A 25,281-nucleotide genomic window follows, 5' to 3' on the forward strand; every position below is an offset into this window, starting at 1 on the left:
CCAATATTGATTATGAAACCCTAGTTTACTTAGGGTTGTTGATCCTATTCTTTGATGTTCAAGTTTTGATATTGTTATGATAGAAACCCTAGCCCTTTAGGGTTTGCTGTTAATGTCTGATTTATTTATTGAAACCCTAGATCTTTAGGGTTTGGTAAATTAGGGTTTATGAGCAAACCCCTATAATATCTATAGTAAGTTCCTAGGAATGAGACCCTAGGTGTATATTCGTTTGTATGATCTAAACCCTAGCCTGGGGAAAATTGTTGTATATCTAACTTCGATGTATTGATATTGATGAGAAATGCTAGTGCATGAAATCCTAGGTATGCATATGCAAGTATGCTAACCCTATTGTTGATACTCGTGTTTTAGTTTGTGAATTCTAGGGTTTGTAACAAAGCCCTTGTAGAAATTGATATTCTAGGAGATATTGTTTTCATTTAGTTTTGGTAGAGGCTGACATGTAACTTTAAAGTTTATTGTTGAAACCTTAGATGTATGGTAGAATTGTTGATTTGTTGAAACCCTAGCAAGAAGTTGAAGTCTAGTAGGTAAAAAGATGTGTCTCTTGCTGATTATGAATCTAACTAGGTTTAGGTGTTTGATGTCTAAAATCTAAATGCTTCCATTATAGTAATATGATTATGATATAGCTAACTTCATGCTTTTGTATGTTTGTATTTGGTTTTACTTGCTGTTAAAGTGTTGCAGGTACATAATCTTCAAGATGATGAAGATGTTCGTATGATAATAATAAGCACGATGAAGGAAGTTATATGAATGATGATTATCAAGATGACATTGATGCCGTAAGAAGGAATAAAGCTATGAAAGGTTCTCCGATGTTATACAAGAAGGAAGTGGTTGATCTCCCTAAATTGAGAGGGAGCCTAGACAGAGGAAAGGATATATCTCCCCAATTGAGAGGGAGGACATATTATGATAGTGAATACCTTGAACTAAGCAAAAGTACCATAGATGAATGTTCATAAAGTTGCAAACAAAAGACTTGAGAAGATTTGAAGATGAATTTGGTGCTGCTAAAGAAATGAAAGAAGAAGAAGCTTCTCACAAATTATATATGGATAACTTGATGATGAAAGAAGCATCATGATGATTGAGGACCCCAGAAGGTTTGTGTTTACGTGTATATATATTTGAAAGTCTATTACTGATTGGGGTTGTGTTTGTACAAGTAAATCTCTCCATAAGAAGGTTGAACACTTTGGAAGCATGCTTGAACAAATGGATATATCTGATTTAGTTTGTTAGGGAGAGATGAAGCATCTAATGGCAAGATGCTTGGGAGGACATTTGGTTGGCCTATGTGTTGATGTCTAGAGCCTGAAGAGGGAGGGTGGCATTGGTCATGGAGCTCCGACCTTAGATACACACCTAGATCCTTGGGTTTGTGGTAGAGCTTAAAAGCTTGATGGTACCTAGAGTTGGCTAAAGATTGAGTCCCCTTAGTCCCACCCGGATAGAATACCTTGGTTAGGTATCTAGTCTGCAACACTAAGTGTGCTAGAACTCTTCGTACTTCATTTGAGATCTTCCATGTACCTCTGTATATATGTAATTATGAATACCTCCCTAGTTAAGAGGGAGTGTTGAAGAATGTAACTAGTGTCGGTCTTTATAATTGTACTTAAGTCATAATGTAATGTATTTGTCAAAAGAAAGATTTTTTTATTATTATTAAAGAAATTGATTTATTAAAGCATGGGTTTCTTGCTTGGGTCAATTGTTTTTAGGTCAAAGCTTCCATTGAAGGCTTATAGGGTTTATGTCAAGTATCCTTGTCCATGTCATAATGTATAAGGCCCTTCTTGGGATTTATTTGTCAACGAAGAAATTTATTATAATGTAAATTAGGTCCTCTAGGCCTCCTCCACCAAGTCGGCTTCAAGAAAGGACAAGTCAGCGTCAACAAGGGAATTCAACCTCATTTGGTACACCAACTCAATAAGTTCGATCTATAGTTGCAGGACACTGGAAAAGTGCGAAATTCTAAAGAAGAAGAGGAAAAGTCTAAGGGAAAAGAAGGAGGTCTCTCTCAAGGTCTAGAAGTTGAAATTTCTGTCTCCTATCCCACACGTGCGAAGTTCTGGAGTGTTGCAGGGGGCCAAAATTCTGGAGTAGCTAGGAGGTCGAAAGTCTGGAGAAACTAGGGCCAAAATTTCTGAGTTGTTGTTGGGCTATAGCTGTTGGACAAGAAGAAACTATTAAATGCCGTTGGATTGTATTGGAAGGTTGACTTGGTGGAGGAGGAAGGTCTAAGGTCTTGGTCTATATCATTTTGAATCTACTGAAGGAAGAGTTTTTGACTACGTTTTCCCCTATATAGGGGTTTTAGCCCTGGATGAGTGCCTACTTTTGGTGTCCCTGATCTTTGCGTTTTACTTTGATGATTGCTTGATGAGAAGAAAATAAAAGAACATACTAAGAACATAATAATATCACAAGTAATTATCAACATAAGAAAACATTTTTGCCTTTCTGGTTTTCTAACACCAAGGAGGACGACATGACCTAATGAGGCCGACTTGGCCTTGGAGGGTATTTTGAACTTTCAAATGCAAAAATAATTCTTTTTACATGTTACAATGCGCCCGATGGGATCTTCTTCATATGGCAATGACTATTGACTTCTTGACACTAGGACAAACCCTAGAAGCACTCAATGGGTGCTTGACCTCTAAATAAAAAGGCCTTGAGCATGAAACCCATGCCACAAAAATAACAATAATAATTTTCCTTTCTTTTTACAATATACAAGAATCAAAAATACATTTTATATTTATGAAGACCGAACCTAGTTACACATTTCAACACCTGGGCGGACTTGAAATATTTGCATGCACCAAAAGCTATCATTTTATGAATGCTCGTGTGCAAAACAAAGACCAAAAAGATGATATGCTCCAAAATCTTCATCAAATAAAATAAAAGAGAGAAAAAACGATAACTTCTCCCTTAATGAAGGTGCTGGGTAAATTAGTAACTACAGATGCCATGAGCAACATTAGATGATCAAATGCATTTGTTAATATTACTTCCAAAGCTACATTCTGTGGACATATGCTTGAAAATTCTCTTCTTCTCATCTTTCTAAGAGCATCTCCTTTGCGAAAAATTCTTGGTCAATCTTTGCATAGATTAACATCGTTTGAGGGAAAATTCTGGATTCTTTTTGAGGAAGCTCACTTTGATTTACAAGGAATTAAATCACTTGGATGTGAAGGTGTTTTTCCAACTACATCTGAAAGGAATTACAACTCCATTGGGTAGCACAATATCTACTATTTATCGGAAAAAGTTACCCTGCACCTTGTTGCTTTTGTTAGAAAGCTCGGCAATTAGAGATTTTGATTTTTCCATTGAATTGGAGGCAGTATTATTTAATTAAATAATCAAAGTGCTTTCTTCAATCCATGGGAGTTGGAACTTGATTGGTTAGAAAAAATGGCTACTACCTATCGGAAAGGTTGCTTCTGTTGCTTTAGATAGAAAGCCCTGGTGCATATGGATTTTGATCTTTCCATTAAATTAAGCACTTGATTTCAAGTTGGAGAAATTATTATGTAATATGTAATTATATAGTTGAAGTGTTTTCTTCAATGAATCGAAAAATGCACTTACTGTCTCTTGTTTTTGTGATAATTGGCAAGCAATATAGAGATTGCAGGACTTAGCTTGATGTAGTTGTTACGTCTTGGAATATAAATGTTTGAGTTATATTCAAAACATGTCCTTAATTGCTCTTCTTGAATGTTGTGTTCTACTATCTTCTGTGCTTCAGAGTTATTTTTTATAGTTTCCATTTCCCCACTGTTTCAATTTGATGAATCTTTGATTTTGGAATTTCAATCTCCCAAAGAAAATAATTTTTGTAAAGCTGGGATTTTTACGTGGCTTCCTTTCACTGCTCCAGAGATGGAGCTGTTACAGATGGATTGCTACTATTTGCAAAATTGTGTTTTACTAGAAAGAGAAATTGGATTGATTCTGGAAGATGAATCGTAAACTTGTCAGAAGGGAGAGAAATTGGGTAGAAGTGGGACTTCAGGTCAATTCATTATTATACAAGAGCCCTTTTTGTTTCTAATGAAATTTGTGGTCCGCTGTCAGCATTCACCATGGTCCCTATAAAAACTATTGTATACAACGGTAGGGATAAAATATGCAATTAAACAAGTAATTCTTTTTGGGGCCCCAAAACTGCTGCTCGCTTCCATCGTCTTAACTATTCTCCCATATAAGTGTGTGAAGCAACTTCACGAGTCCTGTATTTCTAGCAAATAGATAATAGGTTATGCTGAGATTAGCTCGGAACACTCTTAAAAGTTTGGTAAAGTGCATTGAATTTTTGTTCTTATAACAATTCCTGAAGTAACATGAATACTTGCCTGAGTAAAGTGCCCTTAATTAGACATATCCGAGTTAGTTTAAGTAAACTAGCTTTCAAAAGTAGGTAAGCCCGCTCAAAACGTAGAATACTTTCCTTTTATTATCTTTTTAAGGTACTTCTGGTCAGCACAGTGTTATGATGTGACGCTCTGGAGTAATTATGTACTTAATACTACTGAGAGAGGAAACACTTGACCTAATCACATTAGCTGAGTTATGTGAATTTCATTCTGGATGTTAAAAAATCCATCATGGTTAGATGAGCTAGATGGAAGATGTTTTGTTTCTTTGTTTGTCGCTTTTAATTTATGGGAGTTAGTCAATATTATAAAAACAGTAAGTGTTCGACAGTCAGTTCTACTGATTTGCTTGTAACGTATTGTAACATTGCATAGGTTATAATTACGCTTCTCAGTCATTAATCTTCGGTGGGTTGAGGAAATAGGTTGTCAATGGCAGACGCCGAAGGGAAATAAACTGTTTTCTTGTAACAGGTGGTCAATTTTTTATTAAGGGGTTGGATCAGGAGCGTAGAGTCTGAAGGATCTATACCCGTACCTCTTCTCGATGATCCCAATTTGGTTCAACCAGACCAGTGGAGGGAGATGGAGTTTATGAAAATGGGCAGACGAAGATCAGTGCAGGCACGTGTTGTTGAAAGTGCATCCTCGTTTTGGTACCATTTGCTCTCCGTATTTCAGTCCCTCTTCAAAAATTTTGGAGCTAAAACTCAATAAGGAAATCACTGTAAACTATAAGAGAATTGGAAAGTTTTCTCATGGTCCAGTGCTATCAACTGCACGTGGCTCGTTGTAAAGGAATAGGCTCTTCTTATTCTCAAGCCTAAAGGTGCTAATGTGAGAAATTTTGAATTGCTATGTACCTTGATTAAATGCAAACAAAATTATTTGGCTTGTATGTTATCCAAGGAAAAGAGGATGATGCTATTCGTTTTAGTCATTTAATTATTATCCATTTTTCTAAAATGAGGTGTAATTTATTTTTTTGAACACTCTACCTATATACACAAGTTTTATAAATTGTCAGTTTGTGGTCAACATTATAATATGGATGCATAAAATGAAGATGCACAAATTAATGCCTTTGAAATGGAGTTATTGAAATTTGATATCACATGGTAGTCTTGAAATAAAATATCAGGTGTATCAGATTCCATCACGTGGATTAGAATTATTGGCCTTTCATCAGTTCATTTCCCATTTTTACTTGGAGTCAAACTGGATATATCTGGTTTGTTCTTTCTAAGCTCTCGAGACTTCGCGATTATAAGAATATTGACTTACTGCCTTTGAACCCATGCTCAAATAGAAGTGCTAGTTGGCATTCCTATATAGCTGATTGAACTTGGAAAGTTGTTTTTTCTAAAAAGTTAATCACATGCAGTGACCAAAAGAGGCCAATGAGGATTTGTAATCAGGAATGAAGTTGTATTGAACTCTGTCGAAGTTAGTTTTGTTCACCTTTTAAGAACTACTATAGCAGACGCTTCATCTAATTCAAGGGCTGAGATGAAACATAGCATGGCCTTGGGGATATTGAATCTTGGTGGGGAAATATGACCATCCCTCAGGACCAACGAGTGAAGCACTTTGTGGTGTATTTTTTCATACTCGAATAACCAGAGATTTCACACAGGCTTATGTAAAATAATTTAAAAGGTTTTCATACAGGTTTATGTAAAATAATTTAAAAGGTTTTCATACAGGTTTATGCAGCATAAGTTAAAATATTTGTTCCATGTAAGTTTAAAAGTTTATTTAAGTAGCTAGCCGTTTAACATAAGATGATTTAAAAAACAATTATGAAGATAAGCCAACCGAAATTTTACCAATGGAATTTATTTTGAATTTCCTTAATGTCCTTATATATTATGGTTTGTTAAAGGTAGTTGCCCTGCTTTTTTGGTAAATAAATAGGAATTTTATTAGCATGAATGATATACAATAGGAAAACAATGGGACATCAATCAGATTCCAGGGTTATGTATTAAAAATGATAAAGATAGCCATATCTAATTCATATATTAAAAATGTCAAAAAACAAAACAAAAGATACATAGTGGACAAGAATTGCTGGCAATTTTACAATTGCAATGATATTTTCTATTTTAGTTCATTGGGTAGTTTGTCTTTAGACATAGGTTTATTTAAACACAATGAGAACACATGATAACCCTTTATTGCTTGTTCTACTACATGGTATGAGAAAGATTAAACTACAAGTTTAGATCTATCTTAACTCCGAATCTACCAAGCGCTGAGAGGGATCAAATCTCTTTTCACTGTAAAAAGGGTTTGCACCTCAAGAGAGAGATTTGAGATTTGATCCCTCTCGGCACTTAGTACATCCAGAGTTAACATGGATCGAGGTTGGTTTAATTATTAGCCTTTAAATAGGCCACATTAGAGAATAATACCATGGGAAAAACCACGGGGTAAGAATATCACGGGGAAAAACCATGGGTTGGAGAATTTTATGTTTTTTATTTTATTTTTTTAAAGTTCATTTTTAATTTAATTTAATTTTGTTTTATTTTGACAAGTGTTAAACATTACAACATCTCCCCCATACTGGGCTAGAGAGTGCCTCTCAACGTAATGATCATCCATTCCCTTTAGATCAAACATACAAAACTATCACCCAAAAGACATTTGATTATCATACGAGTTACTAGGTTGGAGTTGAAGATTCCATGTTCTAGTTTGTTGTCTCTGAGTAGTCTATGACTTGACACCCCATGCCTAGTGAGCTAATAACCCCAACTTTGCAAAATGTATCATGTCACTATTATGGATCTTTGGTGATGCTAAAGGGTTTGAGTGTGTTTCACATTTTGTTTCGAGTTGCTTATTGTGAGGTTTTTTTTTGTTTTTGTTTTTTTGGTTTTTTTTCTTTCTTTCTTCAGAGGGATTTCCATAACCGATCTAATTTCATGGTTTCAAATGATGATAAAAATGTTTTCATAATGAACAACTGATCAAGAGCTTTTCAATGCAATTTGAATGAGGTCAAACAAACACTATATACAAAAGTCATGGCCTACAAAAGTTGAAAACAAACAAGGAACAATGTTGACACGTGGAAGAAAGGTAAGTTGAGATGTGAACTGATGGTAGGATGATATGAGGCCCATTTTGAAGTTGATATGTCACGACCAATTATAAATCAACAGAGACAAATAAAAAGGTGAGGGTGATTGTTGAAAATTTTAATTATATTGAATCCAAAAGGTTGGTTGTTAGGATTTTTAATTATATTAAAAACCAAAAATAAGGTTTAAAATAATAATATCTTGTCACAAATCTTAAAGTTCACTATCAAATATTTTATGTAAAAAGGGTTTGTACCTCCATCTTGAAATATGTTATACTTTTTACTGTATAAAATCATATGTTATATTCCATGTAATCGTGCCTACCAATCCAACCGTAGGTAGCTTGCGCCTACCATTACTTTTAATTAAATGCGATTTGAAATAACATATATAAAGGATAAATTAGTTATGTGTGCAACATGTGGGATCAATAAGCCATAGGTAGCCTACACCTATAATTGCATTTAATTATGTGTGATTTGAAATACCATATATAAAGCATGAATTAGTTATTAGTTATGTGTTTCTTGTGGGATAAATATATCCCCAGGTAAAAGGAAAAGGATGAATGTAACAAGATTTCAATCTCGACCTATGGTGCAAAAATATAGAGCCTTGAACATTAGCCCACACAACTCATAAATGTTATAAATTGAATAGAATTTCTTTTGAAAAAGGCAAACAAATGTGCTTTGTATGAAGGATAGGCAAAGATAGGTTCTATAAATGACCTAATTTTAATAATATAAAGAAAGTTAGAAGCCTCTTGGGGGTAGGTCAATCTTTGAGGAAGTTCATTGTTAACTTGACATTTATTGCATCTACTTTAAATGCTTTGACAAGTACTAAGAAAGTATTTCAGTGGGGTAGTAAGCGACATAAAACCTATTAATTTCCACTGTTCTATGCTGTTACAATCACTTTAACCCAATTCTTATTTTCAATTAGCAATCTTTCAAAACAATTTAATCTTCCAATGATCAATAACAATTGTAGATAGAACAATAAATCCAATGACAGTAGGAGACAATCAAGACTCAATAACAAGAGAGACACCAAATTTGGTCAAAGACTAGGGAAAAACCTCACAAGGGGGGAAACCTTTTCAAATTCCTTTTCTTATTAGATTGTCATATAATGTTCAACAAAGAGAGTACAATGATCCAATTCACCAATGAAGAGTCAAGGCCAATCTTTTGACTATCCAATAAAACCAACCAGACAATATCCAAGAGATGAGGCCAATAGACAAATTTGATCATAGTCAAAGTCTCCAAAACTGATCTAGGTTTGTGGTCAACGACCAACAATATTCTAGGTCACGATCTTAAGGACCTAGTGTCAATCAATGCGGCTATAGCCCTCCAATCACAGGGAGCGCCCTATCAACCTAGCAGTTGTAGCCAAATTTTCCTCGATCCAACCCACGACTCTAACTTAATGTCTTCTCCTCGCACGTGTGAGCTCGGACCCTGTAATTTCAAACATGTACAAACAAATCCGAAGGAGAGATAGATTGAACCTCCAAAAGAAGAAGAATGAATGTGTGAGTGATGTGTCCAAATGAGGATGACTTGTCTTGTACTTATATGCTTCTAAGGGGTGCCCAATTTCTCTTTAAAGCCGATCTGTACTTTTGTTCACGTGGGTTTTCACCTTAAAAATACATTTTTTCTTAACCAAATTAAATTCTTCCAAGGGCTAGGAGGGGTCATTCTTGGTGAGGAAGACCATCCAAAGGAGGGAATTTGTCTATGAACTACCAAATTAACACTCCCTCTAAGTTAGGGAGAAATTATTGACTGCAACATATATCCCATCTCAAATATTTTGTCATTGTCATGTCAAATGTCATCATTGATCATCTTTGTTCATCTCTGTTAAACACTCTCAAATCTAAAAGAAAAAGTAATTTGACATCATAGGGGAGCTAAAGCTACCACCCTTTATCAACAGGCGATATCTACTTACCACAAGGGTAAGGATCACATTTTGTCCTATTGACCTAGGACAATAGGCGAGATCTACTCAATGATCACAATCTATCCTATTGTCTAGTGACGATAGGCAAGATTGACTTGAGGATCACACTCTGTCTTATTGTCCGTTGATCTTCCATCGAGACCCTTAAGAGTTAAGTGGTAGAACTCCTGCATCCAAGACTTGAGCGAGATCGACTTACCACATGGGTAAGGATACACACCCTATCTCAAGTCACCTCAACTCCCTTGGCTAGATGAGGTCGTCCAATCCCAACAAGCCCAACTTGTGGGTAGAATGCCAACTAGGGTATAATTTGTCAAAATGACAATAGGCGAGATCGAATTACCACAAGGGTAAGGATACACACCCTATCCTATTGTCCAGAGGTCCATCAACCCCAAGATCCCTTACTGCTACATTCCCACCCTGGGAGCTCAACAGGGGGGGAAGAGCATGCTCAGTGTTCTCGATTAGCGGGGACCCTTACCCAGGAAGGTCACATCCATTAGTCCAAATTACTCTTTGAAGACCAAGAACTTCCCTTTCGGAAAAGCCTTGGTGAGTATATCTAGTATCAACTCATAAGTCAAAATATGATGGAGCCTCATTGCTCCTCTCTACACCATGTCTTGTATCTGATCAAACCTAATCTCAATATGCTTGGACTTATCTTGAAATAGAAGATTTTTTGCCAATTAGATCCCACTCTTGTTGTCATAGTATCACAGTGGTATTAAGGACCTGCGCAAACAACTCTCCAAAGAGCTTCCTCAACCAAATGGCCTCATAGCTAGCCATGCTAGCAACAATGTACTCTGCCTCAGTTGTGCTTAAAGCTACAAGCGTTTGTTTCCTGCTCATCCAAGATATCATGGTGAAACCCAAACTAAAGCAACACCCTGATGTGCTTTTCTTGTCAATAGCATTTCCGGCCCAGTCATCATCAGTGTATCCATGAAGTTGTATATCTTCGACAGTGCATCTTAGGCTAAGGTTAATTGTTCCATGCAGATATCTCAGTACATGCTTGGAAACAATCCAGTGTGCATGAACGAGCTCAGTCATGAATTGATTCAAAGTGTTCACTGCAAAGCATATATCTGACGGGTGTTCACAAGGAACATCAATACCCCAATCAACTGTCGGTACTCAAAAGGATTTGCCAAGTCAGGTCCAACAATATCTCCGCATAGTTTCTTGAAGTTCATCTCCATTGGTGTGGCCAGGGACTTGCATTCTACCATTCCAAATCTTTTCAACAAATTCACAACTTATTTTCCTCGGGAAATGAAAATCTCACCGAGTCTTCGCCACACCTTTAGTCCCATAAAGTAATGCATCATACCAAGATCCTTCATTTCAAACTTAGAGGCCAACTCCCTCTTACATTCAAGCATCAGAGGCTCAATACATGTCAAGAATAGATCATCAACATATAAACCCAAAATCAAAGGCATCCCTTGGGCCACTTTGAAGTAGAGGTTCAGATCAACACTACTTCTCATGAATCCAAGTTTCACCAGGTAACTATCAGTGCAGGCATACTGGGCTCTGGAGGTTTGCTTCAAGACATATAGAGCTTTCTTCAACTTGCAAACATGATTCTTCCTACCTTTCACTTCAAATCCCTAAGGCTGCTCAACATATACTTCTTCCTGTAGTATGCCATGAAGAAATGCAATATTCACATCCATATGGTGAAGGGTGCATCCTTGACTAGCATCAAGGGAAACAATCAATCAAATAGTAGTGTAGCGGGCAATGAGAGACAATATATCATCATAATCTTCTCCCTCTTTTTGGGAGAAACCTCGAGCCACAAACCTTGCTTTATACTTATCAATGCTTCCATCAAATCCATGCTTGAACTTGAATAGCCATTTCAAATTCACAACATATTTTCCTTTAGGTCTCAGAACAACATCCCATACATCATTCTTGATAATCGATTCATACTCTTCAAGCATGGCATCCTTCCAAACTTGTTCTTTTACAATTTGTTCAAAGGTAGGAGGTTAAGCCTGGCTGATAATGCTCATAGCTACAACTTATCCTTAGTAATCACATGGATTCTTGCTTTATCTAAAGGTCCTTTTGGAAAAAACATATCCCTTAACATCCTGTAATGTGTCATGAAGTCACAATGGTCTCCTCCTGGTAGGGGGATCACTTAGAGGAGCATCCAAGGGGTCCATAGGCTCCATGGGATCATCAACAATATCCTTCTCAGATTCTGGCACAAAAGGACCTTCTAGTAGGTCCATGTCATCATCTCTCTTCTTAATAGGAGGAGGTGGAGGAAGGTCCCTTGCTTTTCCAAGGGAAACATCTTCATTGAAAGTTACATCCCTGCTAAACTCAATATTCCTTTGGCCATATATATATATATATATATATATTCTAAATGCTTTAGAATTTTCACAATATCCAACAAATGTACCTTTCTTTCTAGTGGCTTCCAGCTTGTTCCTCTTATCCTTCAGCACATGGAAATATACGGGGCAACCAAATATCCTTATATGTCCAATTTCGAGCTTCACACCTATGAATACTTCTTCGGGAGTCATGTTGTCCAAAGCCTAATGAGGAACCCTGTTTTGAACATAGACTGTTGTATTTGTAGCTTCTCCCCAAAGGAACTTTGACATCTTTTTATCATGTATCATAACTTGGGCAACTTCCACGATGGACCTATTCTTTCTTTCAACAACACCATTATGCTATGGATTATAAGGTATAATAGTTTCCTTCTTGATTCTAGTCTGCTTGCAAAATTCCATGAACTCATTCGATGTATACTCTCCACCATTGTTAGACCTAAAGACCTTGAGCATTTTTACTATTTGATTTTCTATCTTCTCCTTGAAGTCCTTGAACATATCGAAAGCCTCATCCTTATGCTTCAAGTAGTATATCCATGTTTTCCTGGAGAAGTCATCAATAAATATTATGTAGTAGAGATGTCCACCAATAGAGTGCACTGGCATGGGTCCACATAGGTCAGAATGAATGAGTTGAAGAATATCATCAATCTTGTTCATTCTGGAGGGGAATGGTCCCCTTGTCTTCTTTCCATTGGCACATCCTGGACATACTCCATCATGACATGCTTGAACATTAGGCATCCCAGAAACCAGCTTCTTCAATTTCGATAAGGCTTCATAATGTATATGTGCTAGCTTATGGTGCCATAGCTCACTCTGATGATTGGTGTCATGGACCATTGCTAGTAGAGGTCTTCCAGTAACTCTATAGAGTCCTTCAACTTGAGACCCCAAGGTGAAATCATTCCTCATGTGAGATTCCATGGGCCATGTGAGGAATTTTCCTTTGATGAAAGCTACTCTCATGCCTTTGTCTTTTAAGGCATATATAAACACCAAGTTATTATTTAGTCCCATAACATACATAACATCATGAAGAAGAATAGGTTCACCAGTCCAAATGAAATTTGACGTAACCAAAACCCTTCACAAGATGAGTAGTATTGTCTCCAAGGATGATTTTCAAATTTGTCTCCCTCTCAACTAGGTTTGAGAGGACTTCTCGATATCTAGAGAAATGTATAGAAGCCCCACTATTTACCAATCAACTATTATATGAATTTGGAGGGGAAGAATTAGAAAGAGCAAAAAAAGAAGGTATTCAGATTGACTAGTAGTTACATTATTTTCATACCTAGAGTTCCTTGACCACTTTTGAGGACGATGACCTTCTTCTTGATCATCCAGAGTATCTCTTTTTCTGCTATCATGTCTTCTTCGATCATTGAACCTATTGTTGTTGAAGCCTCAATTGTTGTTGTAATTGGATCTTGAACCATTTCTCTTTTCCGAGCGTTCTCAAGAATAATTACCATCATGCTTGTGCCAATTGAAGCATTCAATTCTACTTCCTCTTCTCTTGGAGTCCTTTGATTCAGGGAGAGGCCTTCTTAAACCAGATGGTCTTCCTCTTCCTTTCCTCTTCTTGTCTTTAGCAACGAATGCATAGGGCTCTCCTTCTTCATGCTTTTGAATCCTTCCTCTGGTAATCATCCTAGTCTCCTCTTGAATTCATTTATCATCAAATTCCGGAAGAACATTATTGTTTCTTAGAGTAGTATTGAAGGTTTCCTTGAAGAGTCACCACCACCATCTCTCTACCAGATTGTTTTCACCAATTGATTACAATTTATTTATTAGGCGAGTTACTCTCATAATATAGGATTGCACAGATTCCTCCTTATTCATCTTCGTCTCTTTGAGTTGATTTTTCAAGGAGAGGATGTGATTCAAGTTGTTGACCTCATACATCCCAACCAACTTGTCATAAATATCCTTAGAATTCTTCAAGCTACCAACATAAACAAGTAAATGATCTTGTAAATCAATTAATTATAATTTTCTTGGCTTTGAGCTCACCTTTCTTCTACTTGGATTTGGCTATAACGATATCATTTTCCGGATGTACATGAACCTTTCCTTCCACATATTCCAAAACATCATTTTCATCCAATATCACTTCCAACCTAATCTTCCAAGCAACAAAGTTTGATGAGTCACCCAACTTCTCAGAATCCTTGAAGTAAGAGGTAGACATCTTGACCAAATCAAATAGGCTCCTTTAACTTCTTTCAAGAATGATTTCTCTTGTCTCTTGTCTCCTTGGGCTTGTCTTCACCTTGGCTCTGATTCCATGTTAATTTTCCATTGTTCTATGCTGTTACAATCACTTTAGCCCAATTCTTATCTTCAATTAGAAATCTTTCAAAACAATTTAATCTTCCAATGATCAATAACAATTATAGATAAAACAATAAATGAAATGACAATAGAAGGAAATCAAGAGAAATAACAAGAGACAACAAATTTGGTCAAAGACCAGGAAAAAACCCCATAAGGGGAAAAACCCTTTCAAATTCTTCTTCTTATTAGATTGTCATAAAATGTTCAGTAAAGAGAGTATAGTGATCCAATTCAACAATCAAGATTCAAGGTCAATCCTTTGAATATCCAACAAGACCAGCTAGACAATATCCAAGAGATGAGCCCAATAGACAAACAAATCTGATCAAAGTCAAAGTCTCCAAAACTAATCTAGGTTTGTGGTCATCGGTCAACAATATTCTAAGTCACATCCATAGGGACCTAGTGTTAATCAATGCGGCTATATCCTCCCACCCACAGGGAGCACCCTATCAAACTAGCAGTTGTAGCTGAATTTTCCTCAATCCAACCCTGTGGTTCTAACTTAATTTCTTCTCCTTGCACATGTGAACTTGGACCCTGCAATTTTAGACTTGTACGAACAAAATGAAGCTAAGAGAGATCGAATATCTAAAAGAATAGAATGAATGTGTGAGTGATGTGTGCAAATGAGGATGACTTGTCTTGTATTTATATGCTTCCAAGGGGTTCCCAATTTCTCTTTAAAGACGACCTGTACTTTTGTGCACATGTGGGTTTTCACCTTAAAAATACATTTTTTCCTTAACCACATTAAATTATTCCAAGGGCTAGGAGGGGTATTTATTGATGAGGAAGACTGTCCACAGGAGGGAATTTGTCCTTGAGCTACCAAATTAACAAAACCTTCAAGACTTTGAAAATGAACATCAAAATAGCCCCACTTTTGGCATTTCTGTATTTACAACTTTTTGAGATTGAAACTGATGCAAGTGATTATGCCATGGGAATAGTGCTAAAATGATTAAACCATAGATTGGTAGCTGATTATGCATTGGTCTTATTGCCACACAATGAGTATCAGAGCAATAGTTTTATTGCCACACAATCTAGCAGGGACCTAAGGAAGGGAAACCTAAGGGACGACTACTAGACTAAGTGATAACAATGGGACAATGACCCACTGTCACCTCAGTCAATGTCCCTTGCTCTTTATAGAATTTCACCAATGGGAGGAGTCTCAGAAGGAAGAGAATCACTTAGGATAGATAGATAAATGATTTAGGTATGAATTGATTCTACCAAGCCCATTCAAGGAGAGTCACAACAATGAATCAATGCATTAGGGAAGTTAAAATGCTCTCTAAGAAAATCTTTAAGATGAAGAGATTAAGACCTAGGGTTTTGGATATGATGACGATAATAAGTATTCCTAAGGTCAAGACTCTAGGAGATGAGGTAGGACCTCTCAAAGAAGCTGTATGTGATGATTTTACACTTCCAAAAGGATCTTCTCTGTATTTGAGAGACCTAATAAAAACTTGTGCTAGACCTATGGTTTTATGAATGATCGTGGGAAGAAATACTTCCAAGGTACTCACTAGGTCAAGGCAACGAAAGAGAGGGTTTCTTGAGATTTATTCCAACGAATACTAAGATCATATAATCCTCAAAGAAGTCCCCAAGGTGAGAGAGAAAGACATAGGTTTTACCTCTTAGAGTAGCACCTAGGGAAAGAGATTTTATGGATGAAACTCAAGCGAATGCTCACCAAACTTGGAGCATAGATAGTTTGGACCTTAAGTTTGATGTTTGGATCCTCGAATTCCCAAAAAATCACCTCCCTAAAATTTTGCTAAAGCCCTAGATTTCCAGCCTACCTTTAGGGGACCAAAATTTAGGAGGAGAAAATATGGAGAAAAATATCACCAAAATTCTTAGACCATTTCCTAGTCCTTTGGGCTGTGGAGTCCTACATGTGTTAGATTGGCCAAATTTGTCGTCAAGGAGGTCAAAAGTTGATGCCCTAGCTACCAACCTTCAACAATTACTTAATATTAGAATATGGATTTTCATGAAGAAAAAATAACATTTTATCATTAGGAACATTCATTGCATGTTATATCATGAGTAAAATATGCAAGAGGCAACCAAATAGCTTCCCAATTTTTTTTTCAACAAAATTAGGGAACAATAGTATTTACATCAGTTACAACAATTACATACATTAGACATTTTCAAAAGAAAGATTTCACCAACAAAAGAACTTACAAGATAACCATGCAATATACCCATACATATTCAAGAAGTAGCTCCAATACAAGATAAAAAATTAGCTCCAAATATCATAGTGCATCCAAGATACTCCAATAACTTCCAAAGAAAAAGTGTGAGTTCTTTTACAAGAGAAGAATCCAAGTGATGATGATCATATACAAAAATGAGAGTAATCCTTATTTATATGATCCTCCCACTAATTTGAATTAGCCTAATAGCCACTAAAATTATAAAATAATGTGCAAATAACAAGTCCTTAGTGACAAGCCCACCAAGTAGCTCATAAAGTGATGAAGAAGCCATCCATAAGTGAGACGAAATGATGAAACCATGGTGTAGAAGGGTCATTGGAAGGCCAAAATGAGTCCTCAAGGTGCCATAATGAGGGAGAGGGCTTCATGAATGATGAACAAGGGGTTGGCCCCTTATTTTATGCCCAAATGATCATGTGGTGCTCCAAAGTGGCTATGGGGCACAAGTAATGGTCTCATGGGTTTCCTGATGAAAAATAAGCCTATAGACTGCTCCAAATGAGGGCACAAAAGATGGTGCTTTCCCTCCCATGTCTCAAGGATGAGACAAACCTCCTTTGGGCCTCAGATCAGCTACCAAACCCTGTATATATTGTTAATCCGACTAGGGGCATTGCTGGTCCAAGTGCATCATCTTACACTATAATGTGGGGCAATGAACAAACTTTTGATGGTGCCGAGGGTGCCCATAAGATGAAATAATTCTAGATCACATGACAGAGTCCCATGGCTCTCAACACATCCCCTATAAGTGTCAATATGATCCTTTGATGGGCTTGGGCCCCAGTTAAGTTTCCCAGCCCATGATGAAACCACATGCCAATCTTGTATAAGATCTCACGTGTCTCCTCACCTTCCGGTACAATAATTCATTAGTGCATCTACGTGAATCAAGCTTGTTAGTCAAGGGCACAAATGCGACTTCATAATGGGGTTCCCTTCCAAATTTGGGGCTTTGATCATGTAATAGTGTTACCTCCCTAGGTAGGAGTGGTTAATAAACAACCCTATTAAGTGTTCCTAGACCCTAAAGGGAAGGACATGTCCAAGGTACATCCTTCAAGTGGTACGTGTCATGTGGATAGTGATGGGGTGGATTGGGACACATGGGTCTCAAGGCTAAATGCCATGGCCTTAAGGGTGACAATGATGAGGGATGTCCACATATTTGGGTGTGTGAATATAGGATGAAACAATCATGGTACATGAGTTACCCCAACCTTTCATTTTCCACCCTTCTTCATTTACCTTTTTCCTTTTATTTTTTTGCTTGGGGCTCCAGGGGATGAGAGCACGTTGTGTATGATCTACCAACGCTTACCCCCTTAAAATGGGGCAATTCATCATCCACTAAGGGTTGGGACATGCATGGGTTCCTTAATGATGTAGGGAGCACTCAAGGGGGCCTTAGGAACCAGGCTGGTGGCAATAATAACGGGTAGAGCTCATGTTCGACTTTTGTCCATGTGCTAAATTTTATTGTCCCGACTATCTTTTGCATTTTGTGGTATTATTTCCTTTTGTATGTGGCCATGATCTCTTTTTCTCGGGGTGTCATTCCAGGCTCGACCAAGACATGTGGACAAAGGGAGGGGGAGTACGAGAGCTTTGTGAACGTAAATAGGTAAGATGGTGAAATAGGGCAAGTAATGTGCAAAGGGGAGTGAAAAATATCAAATGGAAAAATAAGATTGCACTACCAAAATCAAGGTTTCCCAAGTAGTCCCCATCCTAAATCTATATGCCAGTAGGGGAGATCCCATGTGACTAGGGTTAGTATTAATTCCCCCATTTAAGGTGAGGGAACAAGACTACAGTCGAAAATATTCCTTCTTCCAAGTCACCCAATAATCCATACCCAAGTGTGCACAAGAAAAGAAAGCATATGTAACTGATTACACCATGAAAGACATACCTTTAGGATTTAATGACCCACCTTCAAACATACAATCTCGATATATGGTCGAGGGGACATATAACTAGCTCAGGGAATAGATTCCAAGTCACCCAATAATCCATACCCAAGTGTGCACAAGAAAAGAAAGCATATGTAACTGATTACACCATGAAAGACATACCTTTAGGATTTAATGACCCACCTTCAAACATACAATCTCGATATATGGTCGAGGGGACATATAACTAGCTCAGGGAATAGAGACAACTGACACAATATCAACTACATCAGTGGCTATCGGGGCTATTGGCTATCGATTGAAGACAAATCTAGGAGAAACAATTCTCCTATGAGATCACCCACTAGTGGTGGGTAACATTTGGCTACAACTGGGACACGAGCTCTTTGTAGAGTGCATGAACCATGTACTCAAATGGGGAGGTCATGAGAACACCAACAATCCTCTGGTACTTTAGACCTATTATCCTGCACATCACAAACAATTGTTGGAAGCATTTGTCCTAGGGTACTTTGATCATCCATGCTTTCATCAAATAATAAAACCATACTGAAAATAAATTCTATTCTAAAATACAAGTCTAATCTAAATGCATCTATTCCAGCATGAGAACATGATATGATGACGTTAGCTATGCAAAAATCAATATGCAATGCATCTTACTCTAACATGCATACAATATACAATGTCAAGTGCCTTAAGGAAAATACACTTTGAGGTGTTTCTATTCACAGGGAGGGGAATGGATTATCCATCGAGAGTTTCTGGATGATATGAGTTATACCAGCTATATTAGATATCTTATAGGGGACCATGCATATATTATCCAACTTTTTATGCATACCTAACTTCTCTCTTCTTTTATCCCATAAGAGAACTAAGGTTCCTAGCTAGAAGGACTTACTCTTAACATGTTTATCGAAGGTGTTTTTTTTTTTTAATCTTTTCATGACTTCAACCTAGATAATCAAGGGCTTTCCTTCTAAATCCATCAACCTCAATGAGTTAACAAATTCATGCTTGTATGACATCTTGCTGATCAGGGAAAGCCATCAGACACTCACGGATAGGCAATTGGAGTTAGACTGGTAACTTAGCTTCTGGTCCATAAACTAATTGAAATGGGCTATATTGAGTTGAAGCCTTTATGGTAGTTCAAGACATACTTGATCTTACTATTCCAATTTCACTTATTTTCTCCCAGCATTCGCTTAATAATCTTTATGAGGTTCTTGTTACTTGATTCAACTTGGCCATTTCCTTGAACGTGACCAGATTATCCCATACTTGTTGCATAATGATGTCAATTCCATAGAATAAAATGATTTAGCATTATCAGTCACAATCTTGGCGGGAACTCCTATTCTAGTAATAATTCTTTCCTCAAGGAAATCCATGACAACCTGGTCGGTCACTTTCTTTGTAGACATGGTCTCCACCCATTTTGTGAAGTAATCAATTATTGTAAGGATCCATTTATGTCCGTTGCTTGAATTATCTTTGAATTCCCCAATAAAATCTAGGCCCCATTGTTGAAAAGGAGCTTCTACTACAACATTGTTTAGGGGCATGGAAATGAGTTGTTGCTTACTTGCAAACAGTTGGCATGGCTGACACCTTTTAACAAAGTTTAATGTATCAACAAAAATAGATGGCCAATAATTTCATGCCCTCAATATTTTGTGTGCAGTTGTCCTAATGGCATAATTCTTTCCACAAAATCCAACATAAAATTCCTTTACAAAGTTTTAGGCCTCATCTTTACTAATGCATCAAAGGATTATTCCATTTGGGCTCATCCATCCAAGACCTTCTTGGGTCAAGTAATACTCTGCAAATTTTAATCTAAGGGCTCTTATTTTATGATCTACTAAACCCGAAGGAGGAATCAAGTTGTGCAAGTAGTAGATGATATCAGAATATTATTCATCATTCTCTAGTTCAATGACAATGAAACACACTTGCTCGTTCTCTCCTTATTGGATGGACTTCTTGTTATTATTAGTCAACATTTCAGCAAAATATTGTCTCTTGATGATGTTCTTGGGGAGGATGTCCAAATCATTATTCTTTTATTTTCACTACCCATTTTCCCCTTGACCTTAGGCAATCAGTTTGCGACAACACATCTTTCAAAACAGGTACGAGATGCAGGCATTGTAGAAATTACCACTGTAGATCAACAGATTATGCAATATACTAAAGCAAAATACAAGATCTACTTCTACAACAAACTTTGCAGAAGCTTAATCGAATTGAGAAAGATCAATGAGAACACATATAACTGAAAAATGAGAAATCAATCACACATAACACAGAAGAAATAACCCGGGAAAGCCTCAGCCTAAAACTCCAATCTCTGTATTATCATACAAGTGGAAATATGTTTGAGTTACAAAAAGAATCAGCTCACAAGCTATCCTGCTCTCTCTGCAATCAAACAATACAACTCACACGCTGAGTAGACACAAGATATGCCTTTCTTCAGCCCTCCAAGCCTCCTATTTCCTTGCGTAGTTTTTCTTGGGGTCCAATGATGTCACATGTGTGAATTGGCCTCATCACACTCACTAAACTGAAGAAGTAACTGTGCAATCTCCAAGGAATGAATTCCTTCTGCATGCAAGAGATATTCACAATGGAATATTCCTGCAACTGATAGTACACTATCCCTCCATCTGATCTCAACTGGGTCTCTATCTGAACTGACATGCATGAGTTATTTATGAGAGAATATTTAGTTATCTGAAGTGCAACAGTTACATGCATGCATGCATTAACTAACTGAACTCACAATTAATTCAAAAAACTGTTTGAATTAATCTAACTGGACTTGACTCAGTTAACTGAGCCAACTAATTACAACTCATCCTTATCTCTTTAACTGATGGATAAATTCCTCAATCAATGGAGAAACTATTGCATGTCCCCACATAGACTTCATGTTTGATTTTCTACAACTAATTAACTCAAGATGAATTAATTAATTATTTTACAAACAGCTGCTAAGATCAAATTCGAATTTTTACTTCTCTATTTTAGTTCAGGGACTAACTAAAATAGGAAGGTATCCCGAAAAGCTATTTATAACAATACTAAATTTAGCACTTCTATATTTAGCATTTCTTGTTTTTATTTTCAACACTCCCTCTCAACAAGAAAGGGATTATTAGTAACCCCAATCCTATCTCTGTGGAACTCGAACTTGCATTTTGACAATGCCTTCGTCAAAATATCTGCATCCTGTTTCTCAGTCGAAACATACAACAACAACATGATCCTCTTGACAACACAGTCTCGAAGATGGTGATACCAGATATCAATGTGCTTGGACCTGTCATGAAAAACTGGATTCTCAGAGAGTTTGATACAACTCTGATTATTGTAGTAGATCATAGTTGGATCCATCCTCTGACCAAACAATCCCACTAGAATCTTCTGCATCCAAATGGCCTCACATGCAGCCTAACTAGAAGCCATATATTCAGCCTCTGCTGAGCTAAGTGCAACTAATATCTGTTTCCTGCTGTACCAGGAAACTGCAACTGAACCAAGGTTGAAGATTCCTCCAGAAGTGCTCTTCTAGTCTGATGGACTCCCTACCCAATCCACATCTGTGAAGCCTTGAAGCTTCACTCCCTTTGTCCGTCTGTACCACAATCCAAACTGAGATGTGCCTCTGAGGTATCTCAGCACATGCTTTGCTGCTTTCCAAAATAGCTTGGTAGGCTGAACCATAGCTTGAATTAGCTGGTTCACCACAAAGCATAAGTCGGGTCATGTGTTCACCAGATACATAAGTGAACCCACCAGTTGCCGATAAACAATAGCAGCTACTACCTCACTTGAAGTAGCATCTTCCTTCCTCCAGTTCCCAACTAGAGGAGTCTGCATGGGCTTGCACTTCTCCATGTGAAAGCGCTTGAGTATCTCATTGGCATACTTTCCTTGAGACACAAATACTTCACCATATTTCTGCCACACCTCCATGCCTAGAAAGTAGTGCATAAGACACATGTCTTTCATTTTGAACTCTCTTGCAAGGTCCTCCTTGCAAGACTGTATCAGCTGATCATCACCTGTCAAAATCAGATCATCGACATAAAGAACAATGATCAATAATTTTCCTTCTACCATGATGTGGTAAAGGTTCACATCTGCTTCACTCTTGGTGAATCCCAACCCAGTGAAATAGCTATCGATCCTAGTGTACCAAGCATGGGGTGCTTGCTTCAGCCCATACAAATCCCTCTTGAGTCGGCACACATGCGACTCACGATCGAAGGTCTCGAAACCCTCTGGCTACTCAATGTACACCTCCTCCTCAATCTTCCAATTGAGGAATGCTGTCTTCACGTCCATCTGATGGATCTTCCAACCCATCTTAGCTGATAGTGCCAACATCGATCTGATAGATGAGTACCTTGCTATGGGAGCAAATGTCTCATCGTAGTCGATCCTCTCGACCTGTGAGAAACCACGGGCAACAAACCTTGCCTTATGTTTCTCAACATTGCCATCAGCTGCCTACTTTACCTTGTAAAGCCATCTGGAACTCACCACTGACTTGCCTTGAGGTCTTGGGACAACATCCCATAGATTGTTCTGAATGATAGAGTCGTACTCCTCTACCATTGCATCAACCTAGACTGGTTGTTGCACTACCTCCTCGAATGAAGAAGGTTCAGTATCTACACACTCCCCAACCAGGGCCATGTACCCAGTGTACTGCTCGGGCGACCTCCTCTGTCTGCGCTGAGAAGATGGCTGTTCCACATTCTCTCACGCATCCAGCATCAACCTATCAGCTTCCCTTGAGCGTTTCCGCCCATCTCTGGAAGTCTCAGCATGAGTGGATGTCTCCACTCCCAGATCCTCTGCATGCGGCTGCTCTGCATCAATCCAATGCTCCTCCTCCTTAGAAACTGAAAGTTCCTCCTCTGCATGCAACTTGAGCTCCCTCGCAAGTGATAATCGGATGGCTTTCTACTTGTCGAACTTCAGATCCCTGCATACCACTATCCTTTGACTGGTAGGCAAGTACACTTGATAGTTTTGGGGTGTATCCGTGTACCCCACAAGTATTCCCAACTCAGCTGTTGGATCTAGCTTCTTCCAGGCATCTTTGGTCACATGACAGTAAACTGATGATCCAAAGATTCGGAAGTGACTCACATCTGGTCGCTTCCTGGAAAAGGCCTCCATAGGTGTCTTCATCCCCAGTATACGACACAGGCTTTTGTTCTGCAAGTATATTGCTGTATTGCATGCCTCAACCCACAAATGTAGTGGTAGGCTTTGGTCATGCAACATCGCTCGAGCTGCTTCCACAATCGATCTGTTCTTCCTTTCGGCCACCCCATTCTGCTGTGGGTTATGGGGTGCCGTCAATTCCCATTTAATTCTTTCTCCAACACAGAAGTCTTTTAACTGTTGGGAGACATACTCTCCACCATTGTCACTACGCAAGGCTTTTATTTTCTTTCCAGATTCTTTCTCTGCCAAGGCTTTAAACTCACAAAACCTCAAGAAGGTCTGATCCTTCTTTTGCATAAAGTAGATCCAGCATCTACGAGAAAAATCATCAATAAAAATAACATAGTACATTTGTTTAGCAGTGGAGGCTGTAGAGAAAGGTCCACAAACATCTGAGTGAACTAGCTCCAGGATTGCTCTAGCTCTACTGTCTCGATTCGGAAATGAAGATTTCACATACTTACCCAAGGTACAACCTATTCATGTATTCGTCTGCTCTAGTTTTCCCTTGGGTAGTCCGATAGAAATTTGATTCATGATCTTCATGGCTCCATGGTGCAAGTGGCCCAGTCTTCTATGCCATAGCTCACCAACATCTTGGCTCTGCACCATCTCAGATTTGGAACTCAATGTAGCACAGTCGTCTACCTCCAGCTTGTACAGATTCTTTACTCGAATCCCAATTCGCTTTGTCTCTCCAGTACCGATATGCCTCAAGAATACCTTTCCTTTAATAAAGACCACATCATAACCTTTATCTTCTAGCATAGCGATAGACACAAGATTCTTCTTCAGACCTGGTACATACTTTACATCAGTCAGGGTGAGGGGAGCTCCATGTTCCCTCTGAAACACAACTGTACCTTCACCTGAAACACGGTACTTTCCATCATCGCCCATCTCGATCCGCATCTGGAGATCCTTCTCCTCCAAGGTACTGAAAAGATTCTTGTCACCTGACATGTGGAATGAAGCTCCACTATCCAGGTACCACACACATCCCACCATGGATGAAACCATGCATGCGATAAGAGAGAAATCCAACTCAAACTGTGAGGCCAGTGCTTCACCATAAGATCCCTTCGAGGATTTCTTCTGTGGACAATTTGTAGCATAATGGCCCACTTCATGACAATGAAAGCATCACACTTTTGATTTGTCAAACTTCTTCCCACCATGGGAAGAACCTGATTTGGAATGGGACGCCTTCCATTTCCCCTTCCTCGCCTTACTTGCTAAGGCTAGATTTCCTCATCATCTTGCTTTGATGAGGATCCATCTCTGGTGCTTCTTCTTATCTCCTCCTGCATCAGATCCGACCAAAGTCATTCCCAATCTGGCAGTCTTTCTTTTCCATTAACCGAGTCTTGGTAGCTATGCCAGCTCTTAGGAAGACCGAGGAGTGCAAGAATCACCATGTCATCATCAGCAGTTGTGATCCATACACTTCCAAGCTCATCCCTATAGGTGGTGAGCTTGTTCAGATATGTAGAGATCGTGTCGCCCTTTTCACACTTGATTTTCCGAAGCTTGTATTTTAGCGCCAGCTTCCTCTGATCGTTGCTGTTATGCTATAGATATTTCAATGTTTTCCACATCGAAAATGGTGTCTCCTTCCCATG

The 25,281-nt window shown here is 38.2% G+C and overlaps 1 protein-coding gene across 2 annotated transcripts in view; it reads left to right on the forward strand.

Annotated features, from left to right (window-relative positions):
* The window catches only part of PPH (pheophytinase), a 54,275-nt gene extending 48,939 nt beyond the window's left edge, over positions 1-5,336 (forward strand). The window contains exon 5 of one of the 2 annotated variants that reach the window (XM_089372467.1): positions 4,809-4,962. In XM_089372467.1, coding sequence (XP_089228593.1) covers positions 4,809-4,835 — 27 coding nt within the window. In that variant the 3' untranslated portion in view covers positions 4,836-4,962. Of the gene's footprint in view, positions 1-4,808 lie in introns of both variants that reach the window. The other variant, XM_089372466.1, reaches the window with a different exon arrangement.
* Positions 5,337-25,281: the final 19,945 nt, after the last annotated feature.

This window comes from Pinus tabuliformis, chromosome 8 (assembly GCF_031772625.1).
Source record: "Pinus tabuliformis cultivar Carrire ecotype Pingquan chromosome 8, CPIR1, whole genome shotgun sequence".
In the NCBI taxonomy this organism is placed as follows: domain Eukaryota; kingdom Viridiplantae; phylum Streptophyta; class Pinopsida; order Pinales; family Pinaceae; genus Pinus; species Pinus tabuliformis.